Genomic DNA, 13,878 nt, shown 5'->3' on the forward strand with positions numbered 1-13,878 from the left:
GCCTACGTCAATGTCCAGTGTCCAACCTAAAATCAACCAAATATCAATGTCTAATGATGTTACAGCTCAGTGTTGTGGGGACGTTACCACTATGATGTCTATCAGACATTAGATTTTGGTTGCCATATACCTGATGAATAAATGTCAGTATTTTGTCATCAATATGACGATGGTTTAAGATGTTAGCTCTGTTGGATTTTGGTCACTTTCCAACACAACCTAAAATCAACCAAATATCAACGTCATTTCAATGATATCGGTATTGGACGACAAATTAACGTTGTCCTTAGATGCTGGCTAGACATTGACTTTTGGTCACCTGATGTCACAACCTAAATCTAACCTAATAATAATCTCTTATAACATTGTGTGGATGTTACCACTATGACGTCTATCAGATGTTGGATTTTGGTTGCTATACCTGACGAATAAATGTCAGTATTTGACGTGAATATGACGTTGGTTTAAGATGCTGGCTAGACATTGACTTTTGGTCACCTGATGTCACAACCTAAATATAACCTAATAATAATCTCTTATAACATTGTGTGGATGTTACCACTATGACGTCTATCAGATGTTGGAATTTGGTTGCTATACCTGACGAATAAATGTCAATATTAGACGTGAATATGCCATTGGTTTAAGATGTTGGCTTGACGTTGGATTTTGGTCACTTTCCAACACAACCTAAAATCAACCAAATATCAACGTCATTTGACGTCATTATTGGACGTCAAAATAACGTTGCCCTTAGACGCTGCCTAGACATTAAATTTTGGTCACCTGACATCACAACCTAAATCTAACCTAATATTAATGTCTTATAATGTTGTGTGGACGTTACCACTCTGACGTCTATCAGACGTTGGATTTTGGTTGCTATACCTGACGAATAAATGTCAGTATTTGACGTGAGTATGACGTTGGTTTAAAATGCTGGCTAGACATTGACTTTTGGTCACCTGACATCAAAACCTAAATCTAACCTAATATTAATTTCTTATAAATGTTGTGTGGATGTTAACACTCTGACGTCTATCAGACGTTGGATTTTGGTTGCCATACCTGATAAATAAATGTCAGTATTTTACATCAATATGACGTTGGTTTAAGATAATGGATCGGCTTTGGATTATGATCACTTTCCAACACAACCTAAAATTAACCAAATATCAACTTAATTTCAGTTACATTGTTATTGGACGTCTAAATAACGTTGTCCATAGATGCTGGCTAAACATTAAATTTTGGTCACCTGACATCACAACCTAAATCTAACCTTATATTAATGTCTTATAACATTGTGTGGACGTTACCACTCTGACGTCTATCAGACGTTGGATTTTGGTTGCTATACCTGACGAATAAATGTCAGTATTTGACGTGAATATGACGTTGGTTTAAGATGCTGGCTAGACATTGACTTTTGGTCACCTGATGTCACAACCTAAATCTAACCTAATAATAATCTCTTATAACATTGTGTGGATGTTACCACTATGACGTCTATCAGATGTTGGATTTTGGTTGCTATACCTGACGAATAAATGTCAATATTTGACGTGAATATGACATTGGTTTAAGATGTTGGCTTGACGTTGGATTTTGGTCACTTTCCAACACAACCTAAAATCAACCAAATATCAATGTCATTTGACGTCATTATTGGACGTCAAAATAACGTTGCCCTTAGACGCTGCCTAGACATTACATTTTGGTCACCTGACATCACAACCTAAATCTAACCTAATATTAATGTCTTAAAACGTTGTGTGGACGTTACCACTCTGACGTCTATCAGATGTTGGATTTTGGTTGCTATACCTGACGAATAAATGTCAGTATTTGACGTGAGTATGACGTTGGTTTAAGATGCTGGCTAGACATTGACTTTTGGTCACCTGACATTACAACCTAAATCTAACCTAATATTAATGTCTTATAAACGTTGTGTGGACGTTAACACTCTGACGTCTATCAGACGTCGAATTTTGGTTGCTATACCTGACGAATAAATGTCAGTATTTTACGTCAATATGACGTTGGTTGAAGATGTTGGATCGGCGTTGGATTATGATCACTTTCCAACACAACCTAAAATCAACCACAAATCAACCTAATTTCAATGACGTTGTTATTGGACGTCTAAATAACGTTGTCCATAGATGCTGGCTAAACATAGAATTTTGGTAACCTGACATCACAACCTAAATCTAACCCAGGGGTGGGCAAACTTGGTGCTGGAGGGCCGGTGTCCTGCAAAGTTTAGCTCCAACCCTAATCAAACACACCTGCTAATAGATTTCTTGTGATCTTAAAGACACTGATTAGCATGTTCAGGTGTGTTTGACTAGTGTTGGAACAAAACTCTGCAGGAAAACCGGCCCTCGAGGATCAAGTTTGCCCATCCCTAATCTAACCTGATATTAACGTCTTATGACGATGTGTGCCTGCTGGGAAGCGTGAGTAAATGATGACAACACTTTCAGTTTTATCCATATAACAAAAGTACCAAAGTTTATCGAAAGTCTTCAAATATTTTACACAAGGGCGTAGAATTGGCATGAACAGAGGGGACTTGTCCCTACCAATATCCACAAATTACTGAAATGACCCTACCTATAATTTAATCGACTTCAAAATAAAGTAATGCTCCGTCAACTCTTAACCTACACATGCACCAAGTCAAGTTCGCTACTAGTTCACCATAATTCTATTAACCATGGCAGTGCAATTAATCCAAATTCAGTTTTGATTTTGGCCTCCATGATTTAAAAAAAAAACAATAATCGGGATAAAACAGTTCACACACCTCTCTAAATTTATCTATATTGAATTGAATTAAATTCATACCTCCTCAAAGCCCGACTGCAGTAAAATCATGTAAATTAACTTTTGCAGCATGGGACGTGACTGTTATTTGTATTATTAAGTGTTTATTTTATATTATTATGTACTTTAATCATGTTTTTAAAAGTGCGAAACAGAATTTGTGCTGTTCAATGCATGCGCTCTAGGAATGTATGTCCCCACCAATGTCAAGAGCGATTCTACGTCATTGATTTTATAATTGCTTATTATTTACATTGCATTTCTATTCTCCAAAATGTTAATTCGTATAGCTATTAATTTTGTTATTGTTATTATTATTTAATCACGAGTGATTGTTTAAGCATTTCAATGCATATCATACCTGTGTATTACTCTGTATTTGACAAATAAAATTTGAATTTGGAATTCGGATTTTAAAAAAGACCTCATTACTGCCCAGCACTCACTCCTGCTGGAATTTGTTGAGTCATTAGCATAAAGGTATTTTTCGCCCGCAGCTCTCAAATCACATTACAGCACTGCAGCATCCTTGAACTTTGACCAGGTTCAGATCAGACCTGAGCTTGAAGGGAATATCATTTTTATTTTTTATTTTTTGCAGCTGCAGATGCTGGAATTCTCCGGTTCGTGTTTACAGGCTGAAATCGATAGCAGTCAGCACATCATCATCTCACTTTCTCTCTGCTTTCAGATGGAGCGAGCCGACTTTCAGCAAGAATCGGTGTTGAAACAGTTGGAGGTCCTGCAGGAGGAGGAGAGGGAGCTACAACACATTAAGGTGATGAACAGAGGGATGGAAAGACGGGGGGAGAACTCTGCAGGACTCGCATCTGTCACCATTAAACAACCCCAGAGAGTCATTTCTCCATCACACTCATAAAAAACAGATTTAATAGAACAGCCGCGTAATCTCGCTGAATCTAATAAAGCAGAGTTGTGGGAACTCTCGCTCTCTGCGTTCCTTGCTCTTTTTTTCCACCATGTTCTTTTTCCATACAGAGTCCATTATAAAAAAAAAATATGTTCATAAATGGACGTGTTGTCGCACTGACGGACTGCACGTCAGATCTCCAATGCCCAAGTCTTCATTATGTCCTCTGGTAATTGAGAAGCACTGAGGCTTTTGCTTGAATGCGCATGCTAATTCGTTTAATGAAAGCCGTTTGGCTAGACTTCCGTCTGGATCTTTTGTCTACAATTTTTCAGCCTTTCAGATTATTTCAAAAGCTCAACTTTTCAAGGGCTTGATCTTTGGAATATGCACATTTTAAACAGACAAATCCATTATTAGTTATATATGCGCCAAGGCAAAAGTTACTAACTAGAGATCGAATCTTGAGACTTGTTATTGAGCAGCATTTATAAGGATACATTATTTAAAGATAAAACGTATACTTTGCTTTTGATTTGCATGATTTATGATGAAAAGGAAATTTTGAATAATGTAACCTTCATATGAATTGTATTGCAACAAATAATTACAAAGAAAGGGCAAGAAAGCATTCAAATAAACAAGAAACATTGGAGAAAACTGCTGTTATACTCCAGTTTGATTTGCAACTTTGCTAAACCATTTAAACAGAGTTCATTGCAGATTTAAGTTCATTCATTTTCTTGTCGGCTTAGTCCCTTTATTAATCCGGGGTCGCTACAGCGGAATGAACCGCCAACTTATCCAGCAAGTTTTTACGCAGCGGATGCCCTTCCAGCTGCAACCCATCTCTGGGAATCATCCACACACACATTCACACACACACACTCATACACTACGGACAATTTAGCCCACCCAATTCCCCTGTACCGCATGTCTTTGGACTGTGGGGGAAACCGGAGCACCTGGAGGAAGCCCAGGCGAAGGGCGTTCCACACAGAAACGCCAACTGAGCCAAGGTTCGACCCAGCGACCTTCTTGCTGTGAGGCGACAGCACTACCTACTGCGCCACTGCCTCGCCTGCAGATTTAAGTTCACTTTTTAAATGAAAGTCATTTTGAAATTTCAGACTCGACTTGGACTTCTCTTACCATCTGCAAAATAATCAGTGGATACAAGCAGCAGAAACGAGTTTCCTTCGCAGGGTGGCAGGGCACACCCTTATAGATAGGGTGAGGAGCTCTGACATCCGGGAGAAGCTCGGAGTAGAGCCGCTGCTCCTCCACATCGAGAGAAGTCAGCTGTGGTGGCTCAGGTATCTGTTTCGGATGCCTCCTAGACGCCTACCTAGAGTGGTGTTCCAGGCATGTCTCACCGGGAGGAGGCCTCGGGGAAGACCCAGGACACGCTGGAGGGACTATGTCTCTCGGCTGGCCTGGGAACACCTCAGGATCCCCCCGGAGGAGCTGGAGGAAGTGTCTGGGGAGAGGGAAGCCTGTAGGTTCTCCCCTAAAGCAGGTCGCACACCAAAAACGCCGCTTGGCAATGCAACACGTAGTGGCACGCAGCGCCATGCATTTTACAATTCTGAACATAGGTTTTCTATCAGGGTACACACACCGGCGCGACAAGTCAGCGGCGCCAAGCCACGACTCAGGACGCTGTTCATATTTCTGCCGCACCACAGAGCGGCATCTGATTAGTTTCATTTTAAATAACATGCGAATGTGCGCGTCTAGTGTGTGATACTTTAAACTTTCATGTGCGCGTTGTGTTGCGGCGCTAATTGACGTGTCTGGTGTGTGACCCCCGTAAGACTGCTGCCCCCACGACCCAGCCCTGGTAAAGCGATAGAAAATGAATGAATGAATGTAATCATTAATCAATAACCACATTTTTTTTCAGAATAAAAGAAATTAAAACTGCTTTTATACACGTGAATTTTATTTTATAAACTAATTTTTAGTTTTTTTAGTATTAACAACTTTATTAATTCCACCAGGGGAACAAATCACTTACAAACAGTATTAAAAAACACAAACCAGCATGCTTCCTAATGACTTCATAAATAGTACTAAAAAACATAGGAAAGATGGATGGAAGACGTAACTGTTGCAAAACTTATGCATTTTAAAACAAAAATATCTCATAAAACGCATATCTCACGGCAATTCGTAACTTTTTGATTAAGTTGCTAATTCATATGAATTCGTACAATCTCATACAATTTAATATGATTTGCTTAACTCCCGATGACGGTTGGGTTTAGGGGTGGGGTTGGGTGCCAAACCTCCTTTTTAAAACAGTAAATATCAATACGACTGAACTCATACGATTTCATACGAATTAGTCACTAAACTGAAAAACGTAAAAAACGTTTATATATACGTTAAAATATCCAGAGTTTAAAATGACTATTTTGTTGCTGGAGTTATGGCCCATTCACCCGGGCGTCAGCGTCAACGCTTCCCATTCACTTCGACGCCGCTTCAGTTGCATTGCTTGCTGCAAATGTTGGGACTTTCTCAACTTTTCAAGCGCCAACGAAAGCGTCAGCAAATCAGATCGATGTATGCAAATACACCAGCTCAGACAGTAGCCAATTACTGACTAATTTCATTGGCTGAAGCTGCTATGACGATTGTGTTAGCGCCAACTTCAGACACGCCTTCTGTCAAGCACTGACGCTGAAGCCCCGTGTGAATCAGGCATAATTGAGGCACAAGCTGTAAAAGATCCCGCCCTTATCTGGAAAGCTCATTAGCATATAAAGATACACACATGAAAACAGTGTTTTCATTCTATTTTTGGTGCTCTTAACGAATTCTTTCTAAAATTGAGAATATGATAGATTTTGAAGCAGTGAGTTCTGCACCAGCACCTCTCAAATTTCCATCAAACCGAGTTTGTCATCTTGTTTTCTTTCCACAACCACCCCTGCCTTAATCTCTCGAAGGTAAAAGCGTCATGGCCTGTCAATCTTCAAATCTTTTCCATTCCACCCATTGCGGCCTTGACTCTGACAGCAGTGAAAGTGCACACTGTACTGCTTATTTTTCCAGGAATCCCCCAGTTATTTCACCTCAGCTTTCCCGCAAGGCCACCAGGATTAATAAAAGAGAGGGAGAGATATATGTTATCTTTATAAAAATTGGGCAAAAATAAAATAAGAGTGAATTTTATGGAGATTATTTCGCATATTTAATGCCGACATGAATCGTCAAGGCCCATTTAATTAGCTGATAACAGGATTTGACTGTTTATGCTGCAGATGACTGTTTCACACCACTAAACCATGTAATCTTCTTAGCGTGGGACAGTTATCAGTCTGTTCCCTAATTTCCATGTCACACTGCCTATAATTAGTGTGAGCTGAACTTGACCTTGGCTTTTCACAGCTCGCAAATACATGAGAGGAAAATCAGTATCCTTTCTCTCGTTTGGCTTTTAATTCGAGCTTGAAAGTGTATACCGCGCAAGTCCTGTGATTAGTAAATAATTGTTCGCTTAACTGAATAATCGTGCTAACAGATTCTGATAAACAGATTAATTAGCTGACAAGCTTCAGGAAAACATCCAACAAAACGTCCACCGACAGAGAGAACAACAAAAAGAGAGAATCATTTGATGTGATTAGTGTGTTATTGACTTCTTTGAGGAGACGATCCATTAAATGGTTTATTTAGTGCAATATTTCAGCAGAAAAATAGCAGTTTTATTTACATATCAGGAAAAATTTAGCTTACACTAAATGTGCTGTGGTATTTATAGGACATGTTTTTTTTTAAAGGGCACCTAGGTTACCCCTTTTTTTTCATATTTATTATGAATCATTTGTGTCTCCAGAAAAAGTTTCAGCTTAAAACACCCATCAGATTTTTTTATTATACCTTTTATAAGATTCTGTTTTATACATTCTTGCACTGGGTGGCGTTTTGCTGTACTGCACCTTTAACGCCTGTTTCACACCGCAAGCGTCAGCGGCATGTGAGCAGAGCGTGAGCAGCGCGTATGTCGAGCAGTAGCAGCACGCAGGCGTTTCGCCCTATTCACACGGGGCTTCAGCGTCAACGCTTGACAGAGGGCGTGTCTGAAGTTGGAGCTGAAACAATCGTCATAGAAGCGTCAGCCAATGAAATTCAGTCAGCAATAGGCCACTGTCTGAGCTGGTGTATTTGCATACAGCGATCTGATTGGCTGACGCTTCCGTCGGCTCTTGAAAAGTTGAGCTGGTCCCAACTTCTGCAGCGAGGAACACTTCTGAAGCGGCGCCGACGGATCCACAATGCAGTTCGGCAACGCCTGACGTCACCCATTCAAAGTGAATGGGAAGCGTTGACGCTGACGCCCCGTGTGAATAGGGCGTTTGCCTTTCACACCAGCTGCGTCTGCAGCGCGCAGCTCTTCGGCAGCTGCTGCAGAGATCAACCTATCTCTGTCTATTCTATCTAGTCACCCATGTCTCTCTATATACAAATACACTTTTTAAACTTTTCATCTGCACCAAGGCCCCTCCTATGCTGTTTCTTTAACCTGCAAATGTTTATTTTACTAATTTTATAGATCAAATAGTGATGTATGCTTCTCAAGCTAACTTATATGAGAAGCGTCTACAGTCAGAAGACAATCGCCTGTGATATCATGTCATGTGTTTTTTGATTATCAGGTTGCTGTAGATCTTGTTATAATCATATTTATACAATATAGTTATAATGATATTTATACATGATCAAACTAGTGTTACTTTCTCCGCTTCAGTGATGTCCAGCGGCAGAATAACAGCTCGTTAATTCATGCTCGTGCAGAGGATGAGACGGACAAAAGTAACCAATGCATGGCATTCTTTTACTTATTTTCGTGTTGTCAGATTCACAGTGCAAACAGCTCCTGGTAGGAATAACTCGAGTGAACATAAAACAAAGCCGATTAACTTTCTTCCTCTGCTCAGCTGCACAGAACACAGCGAGCTCACATAATCCAGCATGCGTGTCGAACTACACTACCCACAATACACTTCGCTATGGACTACAAATCCCGTAAATATTCTATTTCCCCTCTCCTACAACACTAGTGTGCAAAACTGATAGTAAAATTGTTTTACATTTGGTTTTGTAGTTCGGGCCTAAATAAATGTTTGTTGCCGTTTTTAATCGTTTTAAGTTCATTTGAATGACTATATATCAACCGTTTGACATTATTAACGCATTTATTGGGTAAAATTGCTACTTTTTACAGTCATTCAATGTGTTTTGGTCATTATCAATGCACTGTCACTTTAATTGAGCGTGAGCAGCGCGTCAAAAATAGACCCAGCGCCGAAACTATCGCTGTATTGCTGCTTCGGCGACGCTCACGGCTCGCTCTGACGCGCTGCTGCTGCGTGCGGTATGAAAGCTCTAATCTGTTAACATGGACGCTGAAAACACACGCGCTGCTCACGCTCTGCTCACGTGCCGCTGACGCTTGCGGTGTGAAACAGGCGTAAGGCTAGTCCTCCCCGCCTAGTTCTGCGTGCCTTAATCTCCTCCCTCGGCTGCGTCAGACAACAAACAGACATGAAGGAAGCAGATCTCATGTAGCGTTTGCGAGAAATACTACAGTAAGAACTTTACCAATGAGTATTTGATGCATTTGCTGTGTTAAGTTACAATGATGAGTCTCACACAATGTTGTTACAAAGGTCACGCGCACACACACAGACACACACAACCAGCACGGACACAATACGCACATACATAGAAACAGCGAATTTAGCTTTGCGCTCTTTTTGCACGTAAATGTGACAGGACACAGGTTAATCTCCACTGCTGTATGGATATCTGTTATGCTAATGTACAAAATAAATCAATCTTTTAATTAATAACCGTGCAGCTTACACTGAATGCATTAATGCAGGCTAAACAAGTAGTGACAGAAAACAACTTTAATAATCTAAGAAACCCACCACAGTCTGAATAACCCACCACAACTTCTTCCGTCATCATTATATTTTACAGGAAAGCCTAAATGCTTTCATTCATGTGATTTGAATGACATGAGAGGCGATCTCTCTGCCATTGTTAAAAATTTAGGTTTAATTTACCAGTAAAAAAAATGTTATAATCCGCTGGTTACATGTGTTCCGAACAGTGGTTCAAGAGTTCACACTTAGATATGCTTAGCATTATAGCAAGTTTGGCATGCTGTCCCGGGAGAGAACCCTGAGCTCGGAAATATTTGAGCCCAGGGCTCCCGCCCAGTGAATAAGCATATAAAAGGATCCGAGATCAGGAAGGTCTCGATAGTTCTCCCTTTTAGAAAGGGGAGAAAAAGGAGGAGATGGTGTGGAAGGGGGGATTCTTCCGAAATGAAGATAGGTAAAAAGGTTAGAAAGTGATCCATTTATAGTAGGCTAGGATTACTCGGATTGGATTATTACTGATTATGAATGAGTGGCCAGCTGTGCTCAATCATATCACGTGCTCCTCTCGAAATTAGTTTATGAAACTTCACTTTAAGAGTTCACACTTAGATATGCTTAGCATTATAGCAGGTTTGTCATGCTGTCCCGGGAGAGACCCCTAAGCTCGGAGATATTTGAGCCCAGGGCTCCCGCCCAGTGAATAAGCATATAAGAGGATACGAGATCAGGAAGGTCTCGATAGTTCTCCCTTTTAGAAAGGGGAGAAAAAGGAGGAGGTGGTGTGGAAGGGGGGATTCTTCCGAAATGAAGATAGGGAAAAAGGTTAGAAAGTGATCCATTTATAGTAGGCTAGGATCACTCGGATTGGATTATTACTGATTATGAATGAGCGGCCAGCTGTGCTCAATCATATCACGTGCTCCTCTCGAAATTAGTTTATGAAACTTCACTTTGTGGTCTGTACGAATCACGGATCAGCCGTGATCCGCTACACCCCTAATTAATTGTATTAATTCTAATCTCTTATGTCTTGTAGGATCCAACCAACGGCTATTACAGCGTGAACACCTTTAAAGAACAGCCAACCCCGACCATTTCTCTCACAGCCAATCAGAACGCTGAGGTGCGAAACCCTGCCACGGCGACCCTCGGAAAGCATCGTGTCCCCACCGGCATGTCCTACACCAACATCTACAACACACTGGGCGCCGGACCCAACCGCCTTTACGACTACAGCCAGCGATTCGTGCTGGGCATGGGCAGCAGCTCCATCGAGCTCTGCGAACGCGAGTTCCAGCGAGGATCCCTGAGCGACTCCAGCTCCTTCCAGGACACGCAGTGCGACAGCAGCGTCAGCAGCTACAGCAAGCAGGACGGATACGTGCAGTTCGACAAAGCCAGCAAAGCCTCAGTGTCGTCTTCATCCCACTACTCGCAGTCCTCGTCTCAAAACTCAGACCTGACCCGACCACTGCAGAAACGGATGCAGACGCACGTTTAACAAGGTGTGCTTATAAACAAACACTGAAGGTGAGTCGCTCCCGCATCATTCCTCAACACGCTCAAGCATCACTAGCTTGGATTAAAACAATCTCAACGTCATTTTTCTGTATATTTTGAAAACTTAAACTATTTTTGGGAAGACTTCGGGAAAAACGAAGAAAAAATAAACTAAACAATGGATGTTATTTCATAACATGACAATCAGGAGTCCGTCCACGCAATCATCTGTCGTCGATCTAATCTGTTCCGTGCAGCCTGGGATCTGGGCATTCAGAGGCGGGGAAACAAACTTGAGGGTCGTATTCATTTTTTTTAATGAGGAGCCAAACTTGGGCCGATTCGCAGTCCTTCAACTGTGGCCCAAAGCACAAGGGTGTCTGTTCAATGCCAACCGCAGTGTTTCACTGCTGATAAAGAGATCTAACCGAGGATGAATTGTCCTCCGGAGGTCGTCGCTTGAAGATTATCATTGTGTGCTTTTTCTATAGACTCTGTAATATAGATTTCACTCGTGTGCACTACTAAACTGTTTTTTAATTACATCTCTCTCTCTCCTTCTCTCCTCCTGTGTGGTCTCTCGTCTTTACGATATTCATGCTTTGTGTTTTTCTTCGATGCAATGCGAATGTGTAAAAAAAAAAAAACACACACACACGGCCAAACTGCATGTGTGGAGAGTTCAGATGCGGACAGCGCAGTGTTTACATGCCAGAGACCAGAATGTAAATCCCCGATCCTTTACTTTCTAAATGTGAGCTGACCATTTCAACACTTTGTGGTTAATAAAGCGCGTTTTCGTATGTACACGTATGTCCCGTGGATTCAAACGCCGTGTTGTTAAAAGCTTCTTTTATACCTCCAACAATGTGCTGTTGTTGTTGTTGTTTTTCTATACATCAGTGCTCATAAGCCCCACATTCTGGTGGGAGTATGATTGAACTCTTTGTTTTTACCTTTCTTCTGTTGTTCTGTTTATTTTAAGGCTGCCATATGTTAAGCTCACTGTTTTAAGTAAGCTTCTCTTCCCCGCAGCCCGCCCCTGAATGTCTGGCATAAATGTTTACATGGCTTAATTGATGCAGGAAGTGCCTCCCGTCGACGGATGAGCCTGCAGAACATTGAAACGTAACTCGAGCTGTGCATCAGAGCAATTACACTGATCAAATAATCATGATTACAAAATAAGTGTTGAATAAAACAGTGTGTGGGAAAGACGTTCTGTGGTCATTAAAGCTGAGGTGGCCTCTTTTTTCTTTTTAGATGAAGTCCTGTCAAATCGGATCGTATCAACAGCGGGTCACTTTGAAGGTATTAAATATGCATGAAGTGAGATGAAGGGGTTATGAAAGTTTTAACTAATGTCTCATTTAAAGGGAACATTTTCTCGTAGTTCTTTGAACAGAATGATCACAGATGATAAGGATGTATAGATGAATTACTATGTTTGTAAACATTCAGAATGCACGCGCAGGGAAGTGGCAAAAAAAAAAACCCGGGAGCGCTAGCATTTACAGCGAGGGAATGACATCCTACATATATATATATATTAGGGATGGGAAGATTAACCGATATGTATCGATACGCGGTCATGCGCGTGCACGATGCGAGTGCATCGGTTGAGCAGCAGAGGATGAATGAAATTTTGGAAGCAAATCGAGATGCATTGGTTTTTGCGAGATGCATCGATTTTTCCGAGATACAGCTTATATTTTTAATATAGAATGTATTTTTTATTTATTAACAAGTGTTGTCAACCTGTTTTTGGCGCATAATTTAATCGACCTACATAAAGTAAGCCTTAGCAACGGATTTGCGGATGTGCACACACTACAACTCAGTGTATCAGGTGTGCGGATGAAGCTAGTGGAGCGCCCTCAGAAAGTGCGAGAAGCAAAACAAACATTTTATTCCCCACTGAGTTTTAAATCTAAAGTATGGCAAGCAACATTATGGATTTAAGGATGGACGACATGACAGGACAGATGCAATTTGCAAAATGTGCCGCGCATCTGTAAAATACGCGGGCAGTATGACTAATCTGATATCTCACTTGAAGCGGCGCCACGGTGTTGTTGTGAAAGCATCTTCCAGTGTTTCTGCATCCCCGGCTTTCGCACTGCTTCAACCAGCTCCAAAAGTGGTGAGAAAAGCATTGCAAGTTTTTTTTCCATGCGCAACAGTTCTGCTCGCTCTACGCCAATAACGAATGCTATTGCATTGTTCATCTGCAAAGATATTCAGCCTAGTGTCACGGAGAACGAAGGTTTTAAACACCTCCTCCTGTTAATTTTTATTTAATTATAATAATAATAATATTAATAATAATAATGATAAAAATAATTGGGTGTCACGGTGGCACAGTGGGTAGTTTGACCACCTCACAGCAAGAAGATTGCTGGTTTGTTATATTTTTATTAGCCTGTTGTTTACAGTGACAGTGACGTTTCAAAGCAGCATAACACTGCTAGTTCACAACCTTAAGTTTCGAATAATCAGTGGCAAAATATATCTTTGTAAAACTTGTTTTCATAGTTGAAAAGTTAAATCACAATTCTTGTTGTGCAATGCTAAAACTTTATGTTGAAAGAGTGCAAATATATATATATTTTTTTAATATATATTGCACTTATACATTCTGTTTATCTTGAAAATACTTAAATAATATGTGCTATATGTTCTAAAATGGCCCTCTACTGTAAACTGACACTCTGGCTCTGAGAGAAGAGCCAGTTTGTAAAAAAAAGTCTTGGTTTTGCTTGGTTTATA

General features: G+C 40.7%; 1 protein-coding gene and 1 long non-coding RNA gene across 14 annotated transcripts in view; one reads left to right on the forward strand and one right to left on the reverse strand.

The window, feature by feature from the left end:
* The window catches only part of kirrel3a (kirre like nephrin family adhesion molecule 3a), a 532,195-nt gene extending 519,871 nt beyond the window's left edge, over positions 1–12,324 (forward strand). For all 13 annotated transcript variants that reach the window (XM_073915104.1, XM_073915110.1, XM_068224013.2 and 10 more), the window contains 2 exons: positions 3,527–3,613; positions 10,646–12,324. In XM_073915104.1, the coding sequence (XP_073771205.1) occupies positions 3,527–3,613; positions 10,646–11,110 (552 nt within the window). In that variant the 3' untranslated portion in view covers positions 11,111–12,324. The remainder of the gene's footprint in view (positions 1–3,526; positions 3,614–10,645) is intronic.
* On the reverse strand, positions 339–2,769 carry LOC141376450 (uncharacterized). Its single transcript, XR_012386533.1, has 3 exons — positions 1,259–2,769; positions 601–965; positions 339–421 (listed from the first exon to the last, which is right to left on the reverse strand). It is a non-coding gene; the product is annotated as an uncharacterized lncRNA (long non-coding RNA).
* Positions 12,325–13,878: the final 1,554 nt, after the last annotated feature.

This window comes from Danio rerio, chromosome 10 (genome assembly GCF_049306965.1).
Source record: "Danio rerio strain Tuebingen ecotype United States chromosome 10, GRCz12tu, whole genome shotgun sequence".
In the NCBI taxonomy this organism is placed as follows: Eukaryota; Metazoa; Chordata; class Actinopteri; order Cypriniformes; family Danionidae; genus Danio; species Danio rerio.